Genomic DNA, 27715 nt, shown 5'->3' with positions numbered 1-27715 from the left:
TCCCTAATGGCAATTGTCAGGGGTTCAATGGCTAGAACGAATAGCAGGGGGGAGAGAGGACACCCCCTGGTTCCATTACTAATTGTGATTTTAGGGGAGCAAAATCCCAATCCTCTAACAACCGCGGTAGGGGCCGAATATAAGGCCTTGGTTGCTGTAATGAAAGGGTCCGGTATTCCAAATGCCGATAAGGTTTGAAATAGGTAATCCCACCTCACCCTGTCGAACGCCTTCTCGGCATCTAATGACAGGGCGAGTACTGGGAGGCCCATATCTGCAGCCTCCGAGAAGATATTCAGAAGACGCCGAGTGTTGTCAGTTCCCTGTCTCCCTTGGATAAAGCCCACTTGATCTAGGTGTATAATTGACTGCAGGTGTTTCCCTAGTCTGTTTGCTAAGATTTTGGCATAGATCTTAGCATCTACGTTAATAAGTGATATGGGCCTATAGCTGGAGCACAGTAGCGGGTCTTTACCTAGTGGCCACATTCTGAAACAATCGGAGCAGGATCGGGGTTATGATTGGGCTGAGTACTCGATAGAACATCACCGTAAACCCATCTGGCCCAGGGGCCTTGTGAGGTGCAAGATCTTCTATGGCTATTTTGATCTCTTCTAGGGTAAACTGCCATTCTAATTCGGCCTTGGACTCCTCAGATAGGGTGGGCACAGTCAGTCTTCCCAGAAATTCAAGGATATTGCTACGATCGTATTCACCAGCCTCTTCTGAAGTCTCAATATTGTATAGGGAAGAGTAGTAATTAGCGAACGCTTCGCCTATTTCTTTGGGAGAATGTACCTCGCCTCTGCTGGTCACAATGCGGGGTATTCTGTTCTGTAGCGTACGCTGGCGGAGCTTATTGGCCAGGAGTCTGTCTGCCCTATTCCCCTTGTGATAATATAGTTGTTTGAGCTTATGTAAATTTTCCTGGACCCGTGATAAATCTCTCTTGGAGATTTCCTCCCTAATGAGTCCGATTTGACGGGCTACTTGGGTGCTGGGGCTCAGTTTATTTGTCTGCTCAAGGGTGCGAAGGTCACCATACAGTGCTGCTAAGGACTGGCTGCTCTCTTTACGCCGTCGGGCCATTTTTTTGATAAAGTGTCCATGGAGGTATGCTTTAAGAGCGGCCCAAACTATGTTTATATCAGTGACACCTGTGTCATTATGTGACAGGAACTCCTTCACAACCTCCTGGAGTGCTGGTAGTTCTATGTCTGATAGCCATTGCTCGGGGAGTCTCCATGGGGGTCTATGCATCAGGGCTTGTAGCGTAGCAAGATCTAGGCAGACCATATCGTGGTCTGACCACGTACAGGGCATAATGGTAGGGTTAGTAAATTGGTCCAGGGACCATGAGTCACAGAATATATAATCCAGTCTGGAGTATGAATTATGGGCCTTTGAGGGGTGAGTGAAGTCTTTTACTGAAGGCGCCAGGCACCTCCATGCATCATACAGGTTGTGTTGGTATATAAGTTTCCGAAAGGCATTGGAAGTAGAGGAAATGCTTCTGTCAGAGTGTGTCGTGAGGGTGGACTGTTTGTTTACAGCTGGGTCCCAAACCATATTAAAGTCTCCCCCAATGAGTAGGTGGCCCCTTTTGATCTGGTTTACATGTGTTAGAAGTTTGCGAAGGAAGGGGATCTGCTTGGAATTAGGTGCGTACAGCGAGACTAATGTGAACAGTATCTGATTGAGTGAACAAATAACTATCAGGAATCTACCCTCACTATCTCTTTCAATATATTCCATTTTAAAGGACAAGTCTCTACTGATCAAAATGGCAACTCCTTTGGTCTTGCCATCCGGGTTGGAGGCAGTTTCACACACCGGGTAATGCTGGGAAATCCCAGAGGCCCGAGGTTCCCCCATCCAGTGTGTCTCTTGCAGGAACATGATGTGAATTTTGTGTGTTAAAGTATAACGCTGCAATAGCTTCCTCTTAGTAGGGGAGTTCAGGCCCTGTGCGTTCAGTGTGGCTATGCGAATGGGGGTCATTATGAGAGTGATGGAGAGGTAGTCTGGGTCACTAAGGATAGAAGATCAAATTAGTGTTCAGGTGGAGGAGTTTCGGGTTTGCACTTGTGGGGGGTAGGAGTACGTAATGTACTGTGAGATAAGAGGTATTACCAAGGAAAACCTCTACGACTGGTTAAAAGTGGTGAATATACACTTTCGCAATGAGTGCACCAACCGGGCAATGCCAGTGGGGCACAACTACTATGTTGGGGGGGGGGAGCTAGGCAGAGAGGGGTCCATGGCCCCGCCGGCCTAAAATGTAATTCAAGATTCTATGAAAAAGGTAATACATAAGGGTTGCATATGTATGTCATACATGATAAAACATTCAATACTGTAAACCTTAAAACAGAAACATTAAGCTCAACAGAATAAATCTTAATCAGCGCTAAACAATAAAACTTAAAGGTATCGGGGGGTACAATAACTACTATTCCCTTTTCAGATATTGTTTAATCTCCTATGGCTAATATGGAGTCCTATATGTTGTGCGACCCGACTCTTGTTAGAGGCACAGTGTGTGTTCCGTCATATCTGGGCTGACTAGAGAGAAGGTTGGGGTTAAAGACTCTAACATTCTACATTGTAGCCAGGTACCTCATTAACAGTCGGGAGCATTGTTCTGGTGGTTAAAGTACGGTTAGAGGGTCCGGGTCTCGAGAAGGCATTGAGCTTCACCTAGCCTATGAGCCGCTTACTGTGGGTCTACTAGTCGTTGCTGTCAGTAATTTACTGCTAAGGGTCACAGAAAGGACAGGGTGGTCGTCTCGTCTATCTATAGCAGAGAAACTAATGGCTCAGTAGTTGCTAAGTAGGGCAAGGTTCAACAGAGGGTATTAGGCTATGGCATGGTCAGAGCGTACGTCTGGTTCATGGATTTAAACCCTAGGGTAATGGTAGTCATATAGTCACTGTGTGCCCTCTGATATATGTGTAAACTACTCTCAATCACTCCTGCTATCAAACGTCAAAGGGAACACCATAGTATAAGATGGGAATAGTCAAGAACTCAGCGATACATTTCAATACAATAAAACAACAGTACATGTGTTATTGGCAACATATAACAAACACGTTTAAAGACTGTGGCTAGTGTCCATTACTTAGGTAGATAAGTAAGCTATAACATGCAGGTATATTGATCTCACCCGTCTTCTTTCCGTTTAGTCTGGGAGGTCATCTTTGAGCTTTAGAGGACATTTCCTCCTGTGACTGTTCATTCTTCTACTTTCAAGGAGTACAGTGAGTAGAGCATGTAAAGTATGCAAGGTATGTAAGCAGGCTCTCTATGTGTCCATTTCCTGATGTGGACCTGCAGGGTCTCTGAGCTTTTTGAGGGTCTCAGTGGACTTTCCAGCGGAGCCAGAGAGTCTTTGTGGTAATGGTTTCCATGGCGGAGCCGATGCTCTCAGGCCAGTGCCCAACCCTGGTTCTGTGGAGCGCTCTACTTCATCTCTAGGGAGCATGTCCCATTTTTGCAGCAATTCACGTGCCTGTTGGGGGGTGGTGGCCACAAATTGGTGACCATCTTTCGTGATGAAAAGTCTTACTGGGAACCCCCACCTGTATTTTAGTTCCTTCTCTCTCAACATTTTGGTGAAGGGTTGGAAGTGCCTGCGAAGCTGTAGTGTGTGGGTGGAAAGGTCTGGGTAGCCCAGCATATTCTTCAGGTAGGCGCTTATCTCTAGCCAGAGCTCTGAGGATTCTTTCCCTGTATGTGTAGTAGTGCAACCTCACTATTACATCTCTTGGTTGTCCTCCATCTGCGGATCGTGCTCGGAGAGCTCTGTGTGCTCTGTCTATAAGAGTCTCGGTACCTGTCACAGGCCCCAGTACTGCTTTGAATAGGCCATGTAAGTATTTCTCTAAGTCTTGTGGTAAAACTGATTCCGGTATGCCCTTAATGCGTATATTATTTCGGCGCGATCTATCCTCTAGATCCGCCAGCTTCAATTCTAAATCAGTAATTTGGATGGCTAGAGACTGGGAGTAGCTGAGGAGATTGGTGTGGTCTATTGTTAGGTCCTCCTGTTTGCACTCCAGCGCTTCTGTTCGCTCTCCTATATCCAGGCCAATATCTCTCTTTAAATCTGCATGGGATCTGTCAAACCTCTTGGTTAAGGAATCATGATGTGAGGATAATAGGGATTGAATGGCATCTATCATGTTGTTATTCGAGCTGTTGGTTGCCTGTGAAGCTTTTTGCATTAGTGCTGACCCGGCCTGGGTGTCTGAGGCACTACCTGTATCTGAGTATTCATCTTCTGATCTCGTCCGGGCTATGTCAGAACGAGGTTGGAAGTGATCTACAATGGTTCTCTTTAGTGTGGTATGGGGTTTCTGCTTTCTTTTATGGGACTGTGACATGCTGCTATAGTAATGCATTCGTAGTAACACCAGCACCAATATCTTGAGTTCCAATATTTTTATTAGAGGTTACATAAAAAGCAACGTTTCGTGGTGAACCCACTTAATCATGCTGTTTGTATCACATTGTTTCAAACAATTTATATCTTTCTTTGGCGCCAACTGGCTTCAATTTTGGCAGTTTTACACCCCCTAGTGGTTACCAATAGTAATGTGTATACAAAAATGTTAAAAACAAATGTATATGACTAAACAGATTATATATGGCAATTATAAACGTACAAGTACTTTAACATTATTGTGCATACTTATATTATCACAAATATTTAACATACTTATATTGATTTTTCAATTTTAATATCTTGTTGTAATATAATTTCAAATAATGTAAACACATAGGTAAAGTATCTTTGTTGTTTTTGACTTATCATATAAAGAAAATTTCTATACCAAGAAATCTTTTCATATAGCGAACTCTTATCATATAGTGAATTTTAATTCTGCATATAGTTATAATTTGAATGGTAATAATGTTAAAGTTATAATTTCATGGTTTAAGGGAATTTCTTTAAGAGAAACAATTCAGATCAAAATCCCTGTTCAACCCCCTGGGAATAAGAGTATCCAATTGATATATCCATCTCATCTCTTGTTGTTGGAGGATTTTTTCTCTATTAGTCCCATTGCGCTGAACAGGGATATGTTGTATGATCTGCCAGCGTAGCTGGCTTACACTATGTCCTTTTTCTAAAAAGTGTTTGGAAAGGGGGGCCTCCAAATTCTTTTTCCTTATGTTTGACCTATGCTGACTCAATCTATCCTTTACTTTCTGTGTGGTCTCTCCTAAGTAATACATAGAACATGGGCATTTTATGAGATAGACTACGTAACTAGTGTCACAAGTGTAAAATCCCCTGATGTTGTAACGTCTGCCATTATGTGGATGATAGAAGTTTGGACCTTTTATAACTGAATTACAACTAACACATCCTAGGCAGGGGTAACAGCCATTCCTTTTTGCTTGCATGTATGTTTGTGTATCTTTTCTCTCTGATCCCACATCACTTCTTACAAGATGGTCCCGGATATTCTTTACCCTCCTATATGCCATTAAGGGATAATCCCTAAACTGTTCAATACTAGGGTTACAATCCTTAAGAATATGCCAATGCTTTTTTATGGCTTTTGCTACAGCTTGGCTGTGTGGGCTATGTTGAGACACAAATACTAGTCTATCTTGTTCTTTAGTTTTTTCTTTAGGTGCCCTAGGTGTGGTGATATCTTTAATTGTTTCACTCAACAATTGTGTAGGATATCCTCTCTGTTTAAATTTTTTTGACATTTCCAACAGCCTTCTATCCTTCACTTCTGGTGTACTTACTATTCTCTGTACCCTTAATAATTGACTCTTGGGTAATGAGTTGATAAGGCCTTTTGGATGGAAGCTGTTATATTCCAATAAGGTATATACATCATCTATATAGCGCTATATAGATGATGTGTTTGGCGTGTGGTGGGGCAGCATTGGAGAACTAGAAGAATTCACAAGAGAACTTAATACTATGGTAAGGGGCTTACAATTTACCTTGACATATAGTGAAGAGAGTATAACATTTCTTGACACTAAGATTACTAAAGGACATAACAGACTAGATATAGATATCTTTACAAAAGAGACCGATAGGAACACCTTATTGGAATATAACAGCTTCCATCCAAAAGGCCTTATCAACTCATTACCCAAGAGTCAATTATTAAGGGTACAGAGAATAGTAAGTACACCAGAAGTGAAGGATAGAAGGCTGTTGGAAATGTCAAAAAAATTTAAACAGAGAGGATATCCTACACAATTGTTGAGTGAAACAATTAAAGATATCACCACACCTAGGGCACCTAAAGAAAAAACTAAAGAACAAGATAGACTAGTATTTGTGTCTCAACATAGCCCACACAGCCAAGCTGTAGCAAAAGCCATAAAAAAGCATTGGCATATTCTTAAGGATTGTAACCCTAGTATTGAACAGTTTAGGGATTATCCCTTAATGGCATATAGGAGGGTAAAGAATATCCGGGACCATCTTGTAAGAAGTGATGTGGGATCAGAGAGAAAAGATACACAAACATACATGCAAGCAAAAAGGAATGGCTGTTACCCCTGCCTAGGATGTGTTAGTTGTAATTCAGTTATAAAAGGTCCAAACTTCTATCATCCACATAATGGCAGACGTTACAACATCAGGGGATTTTACACTTGTGACACTAGTTACGTAGTCTATCTCATAAAATGCCCATGTTCTATGTATTACTTAGGAGAGACCACACAGAAAGTAAAGGATAGATTGAGTCAGCATAGGTCAAACATAAGGAAAAAGAATTTGGAGGCCCCCCTTTCCAAACACTTTTTAGAAAAAGGACATAGTGTAAGCCAGCTACGCTGGCAGATCATACAACATATCCCTGTTCAGCGCAATGGGACTAATAGAGAAAAAATCCTCCAACAACAAGAGATGAGATGGATATATCAATTGGATACTCTTATTCCCAGGGGGTTGAACAGGGATTTTGATCTGAATTGTTTCTCTTAAAGAAATTCCCTTAAACCATGAAATTATAACTTTAACATTATTACCATTCAAATTATAACTATATGCAGAATTAAAATTCACTATATGATAAGAGTTCGCTATATGAAAAGATTTCTTGGTATAGAAATTTTCTTTATATGATAAGTCAAAAACAACAAAGATACTTTACCTATGTGTTTACATTATTTGAAATTATATTACAACAAGATATTAAAATTGAAAAATCAATATAAGTATGTTAAATATTTGTGATAATATAAGTATGCACAGTAATGTTAAAGTACTTGTACGTTTATAATTGCCATATATAATCTGTTTAGTCATATACATTTGTTTTTAACATTTTTGTATACACATTACTATTGGTAACCACTAGGGGGTGTAAAACTGCCAAAATTGAAGCCAGTTGGCGCCAAAGAAAGATATAAATTGTTTGAAACAATGTGATACAAACAGCATGATTAAGTGGGTTCACCACGAAACGTTGCTTTTTATGTAACCTCTAATAAAAATATTGGAACTCAAGATATTGGTGCTGGTGTTACTACGAATGCATTATCACAGAGGCGATTGCAGCTACCTCCCACACCGTGCACCACCTTTACACTAAGTGCTGTATTCATCTACCATTGCATGCTGCTATAGTAAGAGATGGAACTACTTATGAAGACTTATGCGTTACTGCTGAGAGCCTGCTTACTTCACATATGCTAATGAGGGTACATTGGCCGGCGGGGCCACAGACACTTAGAGTCTAATTACATGTTGTCATGGGCTGATCCCTACAGAGAGAAAGGGATATTCTGGCAATGACAGTTTATTCTGAGGGTCTTGTGGTCAAATGTCCTATCTCTTGCAGGTGGTTAGAAAGACCGTGGGAGAGGATCAGGCTACTCTCATGGAATGTGAACTCTATGTAGATTTAGTCCCTATTTCATAGGGCCCTGCACAGGACAACGGCAGTCCTCAGTACCTACCCCACTCCCCAGGGGATGTGTCTCCTGTTGACGAAGTGGGCAAAGGAATGAGGATATGACCCACCTGTGGAGGCAGGTGGGAAATGGTAGGGAGAGGGGATAAAGTACACAGCAGCTGGCGTAGTAGGTCTGTCAATTCTCAGTTCAGGACAGTCTAAGATATGTGTGGGGTTGCGAGGATGCACTGGTGTGCCTTACTGGGATGCTGCCCTTGCAGGCAGTAAGCAGTTGTCTGTGAGTGTCAGAACTCACTATACCACCTTATGTTAAGTGTCATACAATTACCAATACCACCTTTACCTTTTAGTTCCTCCTAGTCTATTTAAGCTTTCTCCTGACGCCAGCCAGGTGCTTAGTAATTGAGTTTTATCCCTAGGTAACTCTGCTACAAACTGAGCTCCTGCTTATTTCAAGCTACCTTATTGGAAAATAGTTTTAAAACTTATTTCAAGGGAAACTGACAGCCTGCTACGGTGTTCTGTTTTCTCTACTTTGGTTACGGTATTCATTTCAGTTACATCTCCACTTATATTATCAAGCCAGGATTATACTTCAAACATCTGAGTGCTTTTGCAACATTACCGGAAGATTTGTAAGTTTATTTCTCCCGCGGACTTCAGCCCTGTGACGTCAGACGCCAACCGCAACCGGTTTTCAGTAAGCTGTCACTCACCGCCTATCAACTGTTGTCTCAAGTGCCTCTCGAGTTCTCTGTTCTCAGCCGATTCAACAGGTAACCTGCGACTAACTCACTACAGCTAACAGAGTTGTGCAACATCTAATTGTGACTTTAAATCTCTAGCGCACACCTCACTAATTTGGGCATAGAGGAACTGCTACATTAATTGTATTGTGATACATATGAACTGATACTTTTCCACAAATCATCAGAAAGAATTACTTTGTAAATTTGTTTCTAAATGGACACTTAACATATTAAGTTACTCCTTTATTTTTCCCTAAGTCTCCACATAGACTTAAAGTTTATTAACTCACTCTGAGCCCCATTATGGTTAACATCGTCATATGTTAATTAAGTGCTGAGTGAAACATTATATCTGATCCGCAGCTGTAGATCCACAGCAATAGTTGAAAAATCTTTAACCTACATAGCCTTGACAGAATTACTAAGCCTGAATAATGGATCCAGCGGATCTGCCGCAAATTGTTTACAATCTTACACAAAAGGTAGATCAACTAGGACAGGCCATGAGTGCCTTACAAGTGGAGAATGAAACTTTGAGAAAGGTTATCAGAGACACTGTGAAGGTTACAACACCACCTCCGGTGAGCCAACCTGAACCTCAGATAGCATCCCCTGATTTCTTTTCAGGCGACAGACGCCTATACCGTCAATTTAAGAATGCATGCATGTTGCTTTTCACACTCAAACCTAAAACTTACCCTAGTGATCACCTGAAAGTTTTGACAATGATATCTTTTTTACGTGGTGAACCCAGGATCTGGGCAGACTCGTTTTATGAAACACATAATCCTATTCTCACTTCCCTACCAGATTTCCTCACTGCCATGGATGAATTGTATTTGGATACTAATTCACAAATTACAGCTGAAACTAAGATGAGAGCTTTACGACAAGGTTCTAAACCAGTTGAGGTGTATATCACCGAATTTAAGCAGTTCTCCACAGACTCCCAATGGAATCAAATAGCTCTTAGAAACCAATTCAGGCTGGGTCTCTCTGAGTCTATTAAGGATGAGTTGGCTAGAGTGGTTCTACCAGATACATTGGAAGGACTGATGAGGCTGTCCATACAAATAGACAGGCGTCTCAGGGAAAGGAGAAGTGAAAGACACAGTTCTGAAGTTATCTACCGGAAACCTACACCTCCCATACCCCATGGGGCTACCAGTAGTTCCACTCAAGAGCCGATGGAGATTGGAGTTCTAAGAGGTCCTCTGTCACTAGAAGAAAAGCAGAGACGCAAATCTCTAGCACTCTGCCTATACTGTGCTAATCCTTCTCATTCCGTAAAGGAATGTCCACTGCTACAAAAGAATAAGAAAAGTAAGTGCATTATGACTAACATTTCTACCTCAAAGCAGAATAACCCTATTTACTGTATCATCTCTCTCTCTTTGCAGTGGGAACGTAGACGCCTAACCACTGAGGCTATTGTTGACACTGGGGCCCACGGGAATTATATAGATTCTACCATTGTGAAAATAAATAAAATAGCACTTGAAAGAAAAACCACTCCTGTCTCTATTCGTGTGGTTGATGGCACATACATATCTAGCGGTCCAATAACACATCATACTGTTCCTTTATTGGTTACCACACAAGACAATCATCATGAATATATTCGTTTTGATGTTTTGCCCTCTCCTCTTTTTCCTGTGGTTTTAGGTATACAGTGGATTCGCTTGCATGAACCCACTATAGTTTGGAAGACATTAAAACTTACTTTAGACTCCCCATATTGTAAGCGTACCTGTACATCCCCCACACATGTAATACAGGTAGCACAGGTAGATGAGGAGTTGCCTATTATTCCCAAGGAGTATACCCAATATATAGAAGTATTTAGCAAACGTGAGGCAGAAAACTTACCACCGCACCGCAGTTATGACTGCCCCATAGACCTGAAACCTGGTGCAACTATACCTTATGGTCACTTATACCCGTTGAGTCAACCTGAGCTTGAACATTTAAAAGCTTATTTAGACGAGAACCTTAAGAAGGGATTCATCAGACCCTCGGTATCTCCTGCTGGAGCAGGCATGTTTTTTGTCAAAAACAAAGATCAATCATTACGTCCGATCATAGACTACAGAGATTTAAACAAAATCACTGTTAAGAATAGGTACCCTCTCCCATTAATACCTGAGCTCATAGAACGCCTTCACAAAGCTAAGATTTTCACTAAATTAGATCTCAGGGGGGCCTACAACCTCATACGCATAAGAGAGGGAGATGAGTGGTTGACTGCTTTTAGGACTCGATACGGTCTGTATGAGTACCTAGTTATGCCATTTGGCCTTACCAATGCACCAGCTACTTTCCAACACTACATCAATGATGTCTTCAGAGACCTGTTAGACATCTGCGTCGTAGTTTATCTGGATGACATCCTGATCTACTCTCAAAACCTTCAAGATCATATTAAGCACGTCAGCTGGGTGCTTTCAAGATTACAAGTACATCGACTTTATGCAAAGGCTGAGAAATGCTTATTTCACACTCAAAAGATATCTTTCCTTGGTTACAACATCTCCTCTGAAGGCATCGAGATGCAACAAGACAAGGTTGAAGCAGTAAAAGATTGGCCTATTCCACAAACCCGAAAGGATCTCCAACGCTTTTTAGGTTTCAGCAACTACTATCGAAAATTTATAAAAAATTATTCCTCTATCGTTAAACCTCTTACCATCCTTACGGGCAGTACAACTACCTATCGGTGGAACTCAAAGGCCAATGAAGCATTTGAATTCTTAAAACACTCCTTTACAACAGCTCCAATATTGCGTCACCCTGATCCTGCTTTACAGTATTTCCTTGAAGTGGACTCCTCGGACTACGCCTTAGGAGCTGTCTTATCCCAAAGAGAATCTTTAACCCAACCTCTGCACCCTATAGCCTTCTATTCGAAAATTATGTCTCCTCCTGAAAGGAATTACCCTATTGGGGAAAAGGAGTTACTCTCCATTAAAAGAGCTTTTGAATACTGGAGGCATCTTCTAGAGGGTACACTCTTACCTGTTATAGTTTATACCGACCACAAAAATTTGGAATACCTCCAGAGAAATAAGACCCTCTCAGCTAGACAGGTGAGGTGGAGTCTTTACTTTAGCAGATTTCATTTTCAAATTATTTACAGACCAGCTAACCGTAATGGAAAGGCGGACGCTCTCTCCCGAAGAGACCCTAAACCACCTTCGGAAGATAACCCTACAGTGATGATTCCCCATGAGAAGTTCTTAGGCATCACATCATCTTCTGAATCCGTTTATCAAAAGGCCATACAAGCTGAACAAGATTTACCTAAAGAAATAACACTAGGAAATGACGGTCTATATTACAATTCAGATAAATTATATATACCCGAGCAATTAAGACAAAATTTGATGAAGGAACATCACAATTCCCCTCTTTCTGGACACCCTGGTATTCAAAGAACTCTAAACCTCATTTCAAGGACTTATTGGTGGCCACATATGGCCGTAGATGTTCGTAACTATGTACAAAGTTGCACTAGATGTATCACTTCAAAATCGGAGAGACGTCCTCCTTATGGATTTCTGATGCCCATACAAGTTCCACAAAGACCCTGGACTCATCTAGGTATAGATTTTATAGTTGAATTACCTACTTCAGCTGGAATGAACACCTTAATGGTAGTTATCGACTTGTTTACCAAGATGGCTCATTTTATACCGCACCACAAATTGCCAACTTCAGCTGAAACTGCACAACTATTTATAGACAACATTATTAAACTACATGGGATACCAGAAATCCTTAATTCTGACAGGGGAATTCAATTCACCTCTCGTTTCTGGAAGAACCTCTGCAACAAGTTACAGATTGAACACCGTTATACCACCGCCTACCACCCCCAGACTAATGGCCAAACAGAGCGCTTAAACCAGTGGCTTGAGCAGTATCTGCGCTGCTACTGTGCCTACCACCAAACAGACTGGAAGAAATTCCTTTAAACTGCAGAATTCGCATATAACAACTCTCTCAATTCGTCCAGTAAGATAACACCATTCTTCGCGAATTATGCATACCACCCAAAGATTAGTCTCTCAACAAAAGAATCTTCTTTAAACCCAAATGTGGAGGATCTAACTGATAGACTTACTGAAAACTGGCAACTATTACAAAGGAATCTACAAACAGCTCAAGAAACACAAAAGAAGTACTATGACCTCAGAAGAAGGCCATCCCCACAGTATTCAATCGGAGATTGGGTCTGGCTATCTACAAAAAATCTAAAATTGCAGACCTCAAGCAAGAAACTAGCAAGCCTCTTTATAGGACCATTTCGTATTATACGTATCATCAACCAAAATGCTGTTACTTTACAACTTCCTACCACTCTTGCCATCCATCCTACATTTCACGTCTCCTTATTGAAACCTGCAAAAAACACTGGAACCCAACTATTACCTCCTGAAGCTCAGTCTTTAGACCCTAACGTTTATGAAGTGAAGGATATTTTGGATTCGCGTTTATATAAAGGGGATCTACAATACCTTGTCAGTTGGAAGGGGTACTCTTCAGACGAAGACACATGGGAACCCCATAATCTTGTGAACGCTCCCCGACTGGTGTCTCGTTTCCATTCAAGGAATCCTCATAGACCTCGCTTACAAGCCGTGGGACGGCTTGAGTGAAGGGGGCAATCTGTCAGAACTCACTATACCACCTTATGTTAAGTGTCATACAATTACCAATACCACCTTTACCTTTTAGTTCCTCCTAGCCTATTTAAGCTTTCTCCTGACGCCAGCCAGGTGCTTAGTAATTGAGTTTTATCCCTAGGTAACTCTGCTACAAACTGAGCTCCTGCTTATTTCAAGCTACCTTATTGGAAAATAGTTTTAAAACTTATTTCAAGGGAAATTGACACCCTGCTACGGTGTTCTGTTTTCTCTACTTTGGTTACGGTATTCATTTCAGTTACATCTCCACTTATATTATCAAGCCAGGATTATACTTCAAACATCTGAGTGCTTTTGCAACATTACCGGAAGATTTGTAAGTTTATTTCTCCCGCGGACTTCAGCCCTGTGACGTCAGACGCCAACCGCAACCGGTTTTCAGTAAGCTGTCACTCACCGCCTATCAACTGTTGTCTCGAGTGCCTCTCGAGTTCTCTGTTCTCAGCCGATTCAACAGGTAACCTGCGACTAACTCACTACAGCTAACAGAGTTGTGTAACATCTAATTGTGACTTTAAATCTCTAGCGCACACCTCACTAATTTGGGCATAGAGGAACTGCTACATTAATTGTATTGTGATACATATGAACTGATACTTTTCCACAAATCATCAGAAAGAATTACTTTGTAAATTTGTTTCTAAATGGACACTTAACATATTAAGTTACTCCTTTATTTTTCCCTAAGTCTCCACATAGACTTAAAGTTTATTAACTCACTCTGAGCCCCATTATGGTTAACATCGTCATATGTTAATTAAGTGCTGAGTGAAACATTATATCTGATCCGCAGCTGTAGATCCACAGCAATAGTTGAAAAATCTTTAACCTACATAGCCTTGACAGTGAGTCACTATAGTAGACCTCTGTTTCAGTAAAGATAGAGAGCCTGGAATGATCCCAAATCTCCTACATGTAGGACTCCCTGTGTTGCAGCTTGTTGTACTTGCTGTGTGGGGCTATACTCAACGTCCCCCAGTTGCAAGAGGTCCAGTATTAGGCCAGATCCATCTCTCTTGGTAGTTCTAATGGTGGCATCACAGGGGCAGTAACAACTTATGCATCCGTGGATATGACTGTTAATAATAGTGGAAATAATGATAGCCGTAGTAGAATCCCCTAATGTTTGAAAAGTCCTGGCCGGTTATGTGGGGAGCAAGTTTCAGAATAGGAGTAGGGCCGGGACCTGAAAAACTTTTGCGCAGCCTGTATATGTAGCTACTTTAGACACTGTCCGGAGCTGATGTTACGGTGCCCCAATATCTTATAACGGCTCCTTTCCTCAGGGTTATTACCCGCTATGTGGATGGAGTCTCAATAATATGTGCGGGCCTGGTGTGACAGCATGGGAGACTGATGTGGGGAAAGGCAAGATGGCGGCGTTTTCACGCCACAGCGCTCAGTCACTATGTGGCGTGGGTGCACTTCCGGCTCGGTTTTACACCTTCTCCCAGCCAAGGGACACCTTCTTTATCCTGGATTTAGTTGAGTAGGTTGATGTCAGCTGCTGCTTAATTGTGGTCGGGTCCCGGGTGATGCTGAATGCGGGGTGAATCTGCGGCCTCCTTTCTGGTCTGTGACCGGCGTTAGGGAGATCTGATAGTTGAGGCTGCTGTAGCTCCGGAGCGGAGCCCCGACCCTCCGGTGCTGAAGATCAAGTGTAGTTGTTAGCCGGCAAGGTTGGTGGTTATGCTGTGGCTAAAGGTGTCTCTCGTAGGCTGTCTAATGGCTGCTCTCAGTGCGGCTCCTGTCACAAACACCGGCCGGTGTAGAAATATGTGCAGGACGCAGTCCTTGAGTACAGGAGAACAATCCTGGGTCAAGAAGAGTTAGTCTTAAGTCCTTTAGTTAGGAAAAAGAGTTTATAATAAGCTTATAATAAGCACTTTGTCTAGGAGCTCCAGTTCAGTGCGACCGCTCAGTTAGGCAGCTAGCTCCGCCCCCCTCCGAGGCTCATCATTCTTATGTTACACTGGTACTTCAGAGACTACATGAGAATGGCCTGTTTTCTAAACTCAAGAAATGTGAGTTCCATCAGACTCAAGTAAACTTCCTTGGTTATGTAATATTCGTTGCAGGGTTCTCCATGGATCCTGACAAATTGTCTGCAGTCCTGCAGTGGCCTCACCCAGTTGGTCTTCACTCTATTCATTTTTTGGGGGGCTTTTCCAATTACTATAGTAAGTTTATTAAAAACTTTTCTTCCTTGGTCAAACCTATCCCTGACATGACCGGTAAGGAGAATGATCCACTCCTTTAGTCACTTACTGCCAATAAGGCTTTGAGAGTCTTTGCTGCTGCTCCAGTTCTAGCTCATCCTAACCCTGTCCTGCCTTTTGTTCTTGAGGTTGATACGTCTGAGACTGGAGTAGGTGCCCTCCTGTCTCAACGTCCTATGCCTGATGGTTCCTTGCTTCTATGCGGTTTCTTCTCTAAGAAATTGTCTCTGGCGGAGTGCAATTATTAAATTGGCGACAGGGAATTACTGGCCATAATTTTGGCACTCAAGGAATGGAGGCACCTTCTCGAGGGTACTAGTGTACCAGTGCTCATTCTTACTGACCACAAGAATTTGACTTATCTATCCAAAGCAAAACATTTGTCGCCCTGACAGGCCAGATGGGTGCTATTTTTGTCTCAGTTTAATTATGTGGTCTCCTACCTGCCAGGTAGTAAGAATGTTAGGGCTGATGCCCCCTCTCGTCAATTTTCACCTCTGACCAAGGAGGAGTCTGTACCTATTCCAGTTATTCCTCCTGACCATATTTTGGCCACCATACGTACTAATTTGACTTCTCCCCTTGGGGAGGAGATCCTGGCTGCACAAACCAATGCACCTCCTGAGAAACCTAGTGGTAAGTGCTTTGTACCTGAGAATCTTCTAACTAAACTATTGCATACTTACCACTATCCTAAAGCCGTAGGTCACCTGGACAAGAACCAAATGATTTGGTCTGTCACTCGACAATTCTGTTGGCCAGGTCTTTGTTCTGATGTTGCTGCGTATGTTGCCTCTTGTTCAGTCTGTGCACAGAATAAGACTCCTTAACGTCTATTTCTAATGGTGAGTGTCCTTGGACACATTTTCCAAGGACTTCATTGTCGAGCCTCCTGTTTCCAATGGCAATATTGTTATCTTAATGGTGGTTGACCGTTTTTCTAAAATGTCAAATTGCATTCCCTTGAAGAAGCTGCCTACAGCTCAGGATATTGCTTCAATTTTTGCCCGGAAGGTCCTCCATTTACATGGGTTACCCAAGGAGATAGTCTCGGACCAGGTTAGCCAGTTTGTCTCAAGATTGTGGCATTCCTTTTGTGCTCAAATGGGGATCCAGCTTTCCTTCTCCTCGGCATATCACCCTCAATCCAATAGGGCTGTAGAACGGTCTAATCAAGCTCTGGAACAGTTCCTCCATTGCTATGCTCAGATCACCACAACAATTGGTCTGAACTGTTACCTTGGGCAGAGTTTGCTCATAATAGTGCTATTAATGCTTCCCACCAGTTCATGGCGAATTATGGGTTTCAACCATCCTTGTTGCCTGATTCATGTCTCAGGGTATTCCAGCTTTGGAGGAGCATCTCCGGCAACTTCGTTCCATGTGAGTGCAGATTCAGGATTGCCTTCATCGTTCTATGCAGCGCCAAATGTTCCAGGCTGATCGTAGGCATCTGCCCGCGCTTTCCTACCAGGTTGGTGAGAGGGTTTGGCTGTCCACCCACAACTTGAACCTTCGTGTGCCTTCCAATAAACTGGCTCCCCATTATGTTGTTTTTTTCGAATACTCAGACGGGTCAATCCTGTGGCCTACGCTCTTAACCTTCCTCCTGCAATGCGCATCTCCAATGTTCTTCTGTTGACTACCATGAAGAATATGAGGTCAGCAGCATTATTGACTCTTGTATGTGCAGGGGTCGTGTACAATATTTGGTTCACTGGAGGGGCTACAGTCCGGAGGAGTGTTCATGGGTTCCCTCCTCTGATGTTCATGCTCCTGCCCTCCTCCGTGCCTTCAATTCCCGTTTCCCCAATAAGCCCTTTGTCCTCCCGCGGGGGAGGGGTCATTGAGGGGAGGGTAGTGTCAGGGTTTTTTCCCTGCTTTGTTTGCCATGTGCTGCTGGCAGCCATTTTACTCACCTCTCTTACTGATTCTGATACAGAGTGTGTGATGCTGCTCATTTCCTGCATGCCCTCTTATGGCCAGACTGGTGAACATCATCCGTGTGAGACAGGATGCAGTCTAAGAATTGTGATGTCATCACTTATTATTTAAAGGGCCTCTGTTCAGAATGCTTTTCCCTTGCATTGTCTCAGACCTGTTTGTGAGTTATTTTTTCCAATGGGTGTGATACCAAATATTAAATTGAGGGTGTCAATAATTTTGTCCAGTCCATATTTAGAGTTTTGTGTGGAATATGTCAGATTTGGCTTTTTTTTCTCCACTTTTTTGTGTTATACCAATACAAACAAAAGAAATAAACATGAGAATGCTCTCTCACCCCCTCTCTTTTGCTCTCTCACCCCCTCTTTTGCTCTCTCTCCCCCCTCCCTTTAGCACGCTCTCCCACTCTCTTTTGCGCTCTCTCCCAATTCTCTTTTGCGCTCTCCCTCCCCCTTCTCTTTTGTGCTCTCTTTCCCCCCTCTCTTTTGAGCTCTCTCTCAACCTCTTTGATGCTCTCTCTCTCCCCCATTTCTTTTGAGCTCTCTCCCCCCCTCTTTTTTGCTCTCTCTCCCCCTCTTTTGTGCTCTCTCTCTCTGCCTCTTCTGCTCTCTCTCCCCTCTCTCTTTTGCTCTCTTTCCCCCCTCTTTTACTCTCTCTCCCCCATCTTTTGCGCTCTCTCCCACCTCTTTTGCTCTCTCTCCCCACTCTCCCCCCCTCTTTTTCTCTCTCCCCCCTCTCTTTAGCGCTTTCTCCCCCTTCTCTTTTGAGCTCTCTCCCCCTTCTCTTTTGCACTCTCTCTCCCCCTTCTCTTTTGCGCTCTCTCTCCTCCTCCCTTTGAGCTCTCTCTCTCCCCCTCTTTGACACTCTCTCTCTCCCCCCTCTCTTTTGTTCTCTTTTGAGCTCTCTCTCCCTCTTTTGTGCTCTCTCTCTCCCCCTCTTCTGCTCTCTCTCCCCTCTCTCTTTTGCTGTCTCTCTTCCTCTCTTTTGCTCTCTCTCTCCCCCCCTCTTGTTGCTCTCTCTCCCCCATCTCTTTTGCTCTCTCTATACCCCTCTTTTGCTCTCTCTCCCCCTCTCTTTTGCTTTCTCTCCCCCCTCTATCCCCCCCCCCCCCCTCTTTAGAGCTCTCTATCTCTCAGCTCTCATGGTGCATCCGGCCCCGCCCGGCCATTCCCCGCCCACGTCGTACCTGACCTCGCCCACGTCACGGCCGGCCGACCACGCCCACTCCACGCCAGATGCCAGGTGAGGTAGGCCAAGTGTGTTTGTCCTTGCGCGCAGTCTCTACTGCGCATGACAGCTTCGGACAAACACACTTTGCCTTTTATATAATAGGATATATATATATATATATATATATATATATTTAAAAATACAAATAACATTTTCCCATATATAAAGAACATTCGAATGTTAAATGTTTACAGTAAATACACTGTAAAACACATTATCAAATATTATTATAGAATTATTATTTAGACACAAACACATATATAATATAACCCTTTTCAGATAAATACATGGCCAAATACCATATACCTTTGAACCCTTATTTTATGAATAATTTTTTATCAGTTAGTGCTTATATGAGTTTAACTGTTTATTTTAATGTATTTATGTTGTGTTTATTGCAACTTTTATTTTACTCGAGGTCTTAGTAGAACCAACTTGTGCGAGCTATCGTTAGTGCGCCACTTGTAATCTAGCCCATATTTTTGATGAATCAAAAAGATATTTTTTTTTCCCCTGCCATATAAACATTATTCTAATTTCAATTTTTAAAACATATAGGGCTAGATTACAAGTAAAGCGCAAACGGTTTTGGGCTAGCACAATGGCGTTTTTTGTAATCCATTTTTCTTCCTCAGGAGAAATCGCAATTTCGCTAGTGCAGTAGACTTTTCTGCTTTAATCTCTACCGTGATCTATGAGCTGTGTTAAACTGTGTTCCGAAATTAAAAAGTTGCACTAAGCACAACAAAAATACATTACAAAGTACACTTACACCAATAAACAACACTATTAACCCCTAAACCACCCCCACATCGCAAACACTAAGTAATACTATTAACCCTTAAACCACCATCCTCATATATCTCAAACACTAAATAATACTATTAACCCCTAAACCGCCATCCTCCCACATCGCCAGGGGGATGGCGGTTTAGGGGATAATATTTTATATAGGTAGTTTGTGAGGTGGGGGATGGCGGTTTAGGGGTTAATAGATTATTTAGATACTTTGTGATGTAGGGGAATAGCGGTTTAGGGGTTAATACTTTTATTTAGTGTTTGCAATGTGGGGGGATGGTGTATTTAGGGTTTATTAGGCTAGGTGCTTATGGTAGGGTGTTTTTTTTTCAACTTTTTTTTCTCCATTGATTTCTATGGTGAACAAATGTGCGTGCACATGAAAATTCTGCTAGCGATTTTTGAAAAAGAATGAATTTATAAACTAATACTACGAGCAGATCCCGAGAAGCACAAAAAACATTACGAATTTAGATCTTGCCCAAATTTTGTTAAAATAAACAACATAAAAGGACTTTTTTGTATAGACAAGTATATACTTATTTTGTTATGTCTTTTTTGGGTACGCAAATTGCAAAAGAAAATATATTTCAGTTGCAAAGAAGAGAAAATGGGGTGATTTTTACCATTATTGAAAACTACTGAACCAGCTATTATTGATATAATGTCTTTTGTAGGGTAGTACATAGTGTATCATTTTTGTTTGTGATATGTTTTAGTTCTTAGCGTGGTAATAGAACGTATGGTTTACTATGATTTATTTTGTACAAAATTATTCTATTCATTTTTCTATTTAAGATTTATTAATCATATCTTGCAATTATTAATATAATAAACCCAACCAAGTTGGTTTTATTTAGATATATAAATATTTTTTTGGCTATAACAAGCATAAAACTAAAGGGTTAACAAGTTACTTCCTTGGAATGTATGTCTGAGGAATTTTAGTTAATTACCTTAAGGTTCTGAAGAGGGGAAAAGAAAGCAGATTGTAAAAACAGGATTATGGGATGCAGACAGTTAATTTTATTTTTCCCATGAGTCCTTGCAAAAGAATCCCTTCCGGATCCCTGTGTGTTAGGAAGGTTTTATTCAGCTCCCCGTCTGATGCAGGTTTGACTGGGCACTAAAAATATATTTAAATTTTAAAAGGGATCACCTCTCATCTAGGCATCATGTCTAATACTCAGACAGGTAAGTTATTCCAGATCTCACTGAATTATAGTTTTTGTGATAAAATTAGATTAATGGTATTGCCTGTTTAAAAAGGGATGCTTATGAAAAATGCATGCTGCAGGTCTTTGTTGAAAATAAAGGCTTGAAATACTGTGGATTGAAAGTTCGCATTATACATTTTTCATATGTGTGCTAATTTAAAGTGCTGGTATGGGTCTGGCTAACAATGTTATCAAGCTCTTGTGCTGGTACAAGAAACTGTAATATATTTTGTTAATGACATTTTAACCTCTGGGTATCTAACTGTGGAACTCTTAAAGGGACATTCAAGTCAGAATTAAACCATTTGCAGGCCGTCTACTAAGGGATATTTAAAAGGAAATTAGAGGTTAGTATATTTAGCATATCCACAGAAGATAAATGGTGTTAAAGGGACATGGCACCCAAATGTTGAAGCACTTGAAAGTGATGCAGCATAGCTATAAAAAAGCTGACTAGAAAATACCTTATTCACCTCAAAAGTTCCTAAGTATTCACACCCCATTGTAAAGGGACTTTAAGAAGCCAATCAGAGTCCCAGGACATGCAAGGGCATGTGCAAGCACAGTCATGTTATTTCCCTATTCAGTTTAACCCCTTAACGACCGCGGACGTGCCAGCCACGTCCTACAAAAAAGGTTGTTAATGACCAAGGATGTGCCTGGCATGTCCTCTGGGGTTTAAAGCGCTGGAAGCGATCGTGATCGCTTCCAGCTGCTTTCAGGGTATTGCAGCGATGCCTTGATATTAAGGATACTACCCTGCAGAAAATATATATAAACAAAACAAAAAAACCTTTTATTTTTATACTGGCAGACTTTCTGCCAGTACTTAAGATGGGGTGACCTTTGGCTTTGGGGAGTGGGGGAGGGAAAGCCATATATGTCTGTGATTTCTTAACAAAGGGGATAATACCAGAGAAGCATTTACAATAATTTGTGCCATAATTGCACAAGCTGTTGGTAAATAATTTCAGTGAGAAACCTAAAGTTAGTGAAAATGTTAACGATTTTTTCTATTTGATCGCATTTGGCAGTGAAATAGTGGCTTGAAATGTACCAAAATGGGCTTAGATCACCGGTTCCCAAACTGTGGGGTGTGCCTCCCCAGGGGGGCACCAGAGCTGTTAAGGGGAGGTGCAGGAATAGGAGCGGAAGTGTTTTTTAAAATTTTATTTAATGTGCAGTAATTTTTCATTGGCAAACTCCCCAGCGAACAGCACTGTGATAAGGAGACTAAGCGGCTCCTGAGCCTCTTCTGTGGATCATTGCTGTATGTACAGATGGCCAAGAAGTGGGCTCTGATGATACTTTTGACTGCAGCCCTTATTGTGACCCACCGGACACGTACAGTGGGAACAGCCAGAACATGCATCCATGTACCAACTGAGGGCCATCCTAGTTACAGCAAGCACAGTACTGAAGTATGACTCATAAGCAGTTATACATAATTAATATTCAGATGTTCTGACAAGATCCTGTATGTGTGTGCTTGTGTGTGTGATTGTGTGCTTGTGCATGTGTGTGTGTGATTGTGCATGTGTGTGTGTGAGTGTGCTTGTGTGTGTGATTGTGCATGTGTGCTTGTGCATGCATGTGTGTGCTTGTGTGTGCTTGTTCATGTGTGTGCATGTGGGATGTCTGCCAAAGGGGGGGCCCAATGTGCAAGACTTTGAAAACCTCTGGCCTAGATCAATACTTGGGTTGTCTGCTAAAAAAAAAAATATACATGTGAAGGTTATGCAGGGATTCCTGACAGATATCAGTTGCTAACTATTGCTAATTTTAAAAAAAAAAATGGTTTGGAAAAAGCCAAGTGCTACTTGTACTTATTGCCCTATAACTTACAAAAAAGTAAAGAACATATAAACATTGGGTATTTCTAAACTTAGGACAAAATTTAGAAACTATTTAGCATGGGTGTTTTTTTGGTGGTTGTAGATGTGTAACAGATTTTGGGGGTCAATTTAAATTTTTTCAACATATTTTATAATTTCTTTATAGTAAATTATATGATATGATGAAAATAATGGTATCTTTAATGGCGAGAAAAACAGTATAAAAATGTGTGGGTACAGTAAATAGTAACAGGAAAATTACAGCTAAACACAAACAACACAGAAATGTAAAAACAGCCCTGGTCCTTAACGGTAAGAAAATTGAAAAATGGTCTGGTCACTAAGGGGTTAAAGGGACATAAAAACCCAAATTTTTCTTTCATGATTCAGATAGAGAATGCAATTTTAAACTATATTCCAATTTACTTCTGTTATATAGTTTGCATCATTCTTCAAATATCATTTGTTGAAGAAATAGCAATGTACATGGGTGAGCCGATCACATGAGGCATTTATGCGCAACTACCAATCAGCAGCTACTGAGTCTTTTTAGATATGCTTTTCAACAATTTTGAGGTAAAATATCTTCCTTTTTTACAAAAAGATTTTCAGGTGATATATTCTTGTTAGCATTTTACATTTAAGCTGCATCACTTTCAAGTGATTTAGCATGTAGGTCTTATATCCCTTTAAAAACAAACTGTAAGAATGAAAATCATATAAGGGATACAAGGTACCAAATTTCACACAGCAAAAGAAATCAAATAAAAATATTTAGTGCCCTTTAGTTGATTAATAAATACTAGTCCTAAAGTCCGTGTACACGGACCATTTTCTGCAGTGCAGCGGTCCCGCCAGCCCACGCCCTCTACCACATCCAGTCCCGCCACGCCCTCACGGTTGGACGCGCTACTGATTGATCCTCACGTGCCACTGAATCGCGCAGTGTCTATCGCGGATCAGGTGCCAGGTGTGTTTGTCCTCCACAAGTCTCTAGAGACTGCGCATGACAGCTTCGGACAAACGCACCTGGCATTTTATAATATAGGATGATTTTATTCAATTATTACATATTTTTGGAATATAGTCTGAGCTTGAAATGTCACCCTTTTCCATTTAATACAAATTTCTTTCCTTATTGGTTAATTCTGCTCCTGTGTGTGCATGGACTTGACATGAGATTTTAATGATTGTACTATCCCTGACTGCCGCATCAGGTGGGAATTAAGAGAATTAAAGATTTCACAGCTTTACACAGTGCCGGAGTGCGCTACATTTAGTTTAATGGTGTGATTGGGCACACTGTGATTAGACAGCGAGCTAGTGATGTGCTTTTGAAAAAAAATAGCAGAGCAGAAAAGGACGGCGAGAAAGGTAAGTATAGTTTTGGGGGTTAAACCTTTAATTTGCTTTATTTTTATACAGGTGGTGCTAGTTTAATGTTACATAATTCAGCACATACTGCAGAATTATGTAACATTAATAAGAACATTGACTGTCCCTTTAAGCTACTTTTGTTATGTGGATTTTATAAATATACCTCCATATATACACTATACACTATGGGGCCCATTTATCAAGCTCCGGATGGAGCTTAAGGGCCCGTGTTTCTGGCGAGCCTGCAGGCTCGCCAGAAATACCAGTTATGAAAGACCGCTGCTCCATAACTCTGTCCGCCTTCTCTGAGCCGGCGGACAGACATCGCCACAAATCAACCCGATCGAGTACGATCGGTTGATTGACAACCCCCTGCTGGTGGCCGATTGGCTGCGAGTCTGTAGGGGGTGGCGTTGCACCAGCAGCTCACAAGAGCTGCTGGTGCAATGCTGAATACGGAGAGCGTATTGCTCTCCGCATTCAGCGAGGTCTGTCGGACCTGATCTGCACTGTCGGATCAGGTCCGACAGACCATTGTTAAATAGGCCCCTATATGTTGATAGTGTTGTGCATTGTTGATGATTGTATTCAGAGTATAAATGAATTTTAGTATTAGTAATGCAAATATTGTACAAAATATAATAATTTACCGAAGTTTAAATATTATTCTCAGAATGTATTAATTCTCTTCAAATACCTACTTTAATAATCGCATAATAAAAAAGTAAAAAATCATAAAGGTTATTTGCTAAAAAAAATATATGTGTGTGTGTATATATATATTTAATGGGAATATAGCATTTTGTTTGACAAACATGAAATGATAGGAAGGAAACTTGGCATTTAAATTTGAATATATACTTGAAAGAAAAGATTATGCTAAAATGTGTTATATTCAGTATGCACAATAAGGAATAGATGATTTTGCATGATTTTTAAAGATTTCTTTAGTAATTTGTACAATACATTATTTAATCTAACCTTTCCAAAAGCCCAAGATAAAACTTATTAAACAGTTTATCTGGTAACAAACATAATATTCTAAGAAGAAAGCTTATAAATGCCTAAGTGGATTAATGCAATTTGTGTAGCTTTTTTTTAAAAAGCGGCTAAGAAAGAAAATAAAAAATAATGAATTTATCAGCTTTAAAGAACATTACAGAGAGTTCAGTTTAGATGGTGTGTTGGTAGTTTGCTTCATCTGTGGTTTTTATTTCAGGGATGGCATCTGTTGCTCCACCACAGACTTTTAAAAAACGACGGGACTCTACACTGGCAGAGAAAGTAAAGATCCTGGAACTTTTACAGCAACCCAAAGCTTCTCAATCATCTGTAGCTAGAAATATGGGACTTTCTCAATCAACTATCAGCCGTGTAATGAAAAAGAGGGATGAGATCTTAGAAAGATGGAATCAAAATGAGAACCCCAGCAGGAAACGAAATCGGCCTTTCAAACATGCCAAGGTAGATGAGGCATTACTTGAGTGGCTTCTGTTTGCCAAGGCTAATAAGCTACCAATTTCTGGCCCAATACTTATGAGGCGAGCTGAGGCAATTGCCAAAGAGATTGGATGTCCCCAATTTAAACCTTCCAATGGGTGGTTGTGGAGGTGGAAAGAACGATATCGCCTATTTTACAGGGGTTATTCAGACAGAACTGAAGGTTTACCAACTGATAAAAGAAACAATGGAATAATACATACACAGAACTTCAAGATACATCCAGATGTTACACAAATGGCAAGAAGAGAGCCCAATAAGTCCACAGTAAATGAGTTTCTTGGCCACACAAGGATGACAGAAGAAAGGTCTAGAAGGAGAGAAGGTACTGAGATGCTCATCAAATCAAACTTCTATAATCAAGTTTCTCAAAAAGACAATTGGAACAGGTCTTTGTTGCTAACCCAGGCTTCCAAAAACTATCACCCTAATGACATATTCTGTGCAATTGGGGCACCTTTTCAGTTTAGAATAATAGGTGACCAAAGTGAATCCCCAGGACATCATAAGGAGGCTGTTTTTATTTGGCTGTGTTGTAACGTGAATGGATCAGAAAAACTTAAAATGATGGTTGCTCACAGTCTTTCTCCAAAATCTCTGGGAATGCATAGTCTTTCTCCTGTGTCTCTAAAGACAGCTGAAAATGGATATTTAACAGAGGACATCTTCACTGAATGGCTTCTAAATTGGGATGTAAAACTTACTAGACAAGAAAGAAAAGTTCTGCTAGCTTTTACGGCGCATAGCTTTGTACCAAAAGTTAAACTCCGGAGTATTTCATTGTGTATTTTCTCCAAAGACAATATGTCTTCCAATCAGTTATTTGGACAAGAGGTACTAAATGAATTTTTCACATTATACAGAGAATTGCTTTTTGAAAGACTACAAGAAGATTGTGACTTCAATAAAGGGAATGGGCTGCTAGACCTTAAGCAGCTTTCTACAATGACACTGGTTGAGGCAAGTTACACTATGAACAAGGCATGGCTGAGAGTTACAACCCGCACTATAAAGTCTTGTTTCCAAATATCAGATGGTGAACCTGTTATTTTATGCAAAAATATGATGATGAACATGACACCTAATGAAGAGGTAATGCCCTTTATGGTTCACAGAGATGTGAAAAATGTTCTCTCTTCTACTCCATATAGTACAAGTTTGGGGCCATATAAAAAGATTTACATAAAGGAGAAAAGTGATGTTGAACAGGAGTATGGTTTAGAAGTCACAAACTCCGACCCCTCAGATTCTATCCAGGAGGTGACAATTTGCTCCTTAGCTAGTGAGGAGGAACCAGTCATACAATCTCCGGTGTGCCTTTCAATCCAGACACAGTCTAAAGTCTCAAAGATATACAAAATGCCTAAAGATACTGAACATATACCAGTGGTAGAAGTAAAGTCTGAAAACCTAAAAGAATTAAGTCATGTACAAGAACTCAGAGCAGCTTGTGATGTAATCCAACAGTTCTTATCTACTGAAGGGCAAGACATGAGCACTTTCTTTGCACTACAGAAGCAACTGGATAAATGTTTGTATAATCAAAATAAGGAACAACAACATGCTTACTTGCTACAGAAATGAAGTCAAGAATTTTTTAACAAGTCACTATTGTTAAATTGTCAATTTCTCTATTTGTGCATTACAATGTGCTAAGAGCCATTCTGACAGTTCTTGTTTGTCCAGTTTTTAATTTTAGCTTGTTGTATAAACCTACAGAATACTGGATGGATTTGAGAAAAGTGAACTGGTGATAGGATACCGATTTAAGGACGAGAGAATGTTCTTCTTGGTGTTCATTTCAAATTTCAAATGTTTCTATAGAATGAATATGAACTTTGAATACTGAATGTTATCATTAAATATTGAATGCTAACATTTAAATGTATTTGAATATTGATTCTCATATACTTAAATGGATGTCCGTTATAATCATCATTTCTATGTGAATATTGTAATGTTACATTTGATATTTAAAATAGTATATTTGATATAGCTAACGTAATTATTTATTAGCAAAGAAAAAAATACAATGTTGAATGTTCAGCAAACATTCAACAACCACCGTCAAAAGTCATTATGTTTAACAACTGTGCTGAAATATTCATCCGTACATATAAATGCTTCACAAGAGACTGGATCATCTGTGTCATTTTGTCACAGTTGCAGTATAACATATTTTTTTTCTACTAAACACATTTGCTACTTTCCAGTTTACTTCTATTATAAAAT

The 27715-nt window shown here is 40.8% G+C and overlaps 1 protein-coding gene across 2 annotated transcripts in view; it reads left to right on the top strand.

Annotated features, from left to right (window-relative positions):
* The window catches only part of LOC128640736 (jerky protein homolog-like), a 48847-nt gene extending 21480 nt beyond the window's left edge, over positions 1-27367 (top strand). The window contains exons 1-2 of one of the 2 annotated variants that reach the window (XM_053693163.1): positions 20617-20748; positions 25203-27367. In XM_053693163.1, the coding sequence (XP_053549138.1) occupies positions 20730-20748; positions 25203-27067 (1884 nt within the window). In that variant the 5' untranslated portion in view covers positions 20617-20729 and the 3' untranslated portion in view covers positions 27068-27367. Of the gene's footprint in view, positions 1-20616; positions 20749-25202 lie in introns of those variants that run through there. The other variant, XM_053693167.1, reaches the window with a different exon arrangement.
* Positions 27368-27715: the final 348 nt, after the last annotated feature.

This window comes from Bombina bombina, chromosome 1 (genome assembly GCF_027579735.1).
Source record: "Bombina bombina isolate aBomBom1 chromosome 1, aBomBom1.pri, whole genome shotgun sequence".
NCBI lineage: Eukaryota > Metazoa > Chordata > Amphibia > Anura > Bombinatoridae > Bombina > Bombina bombina.
The sequence above is the reverse complement of the archived record's forward strand: the minus strand, read 5'-3'. Positions and strand labels throughout refer to the sequence as shown.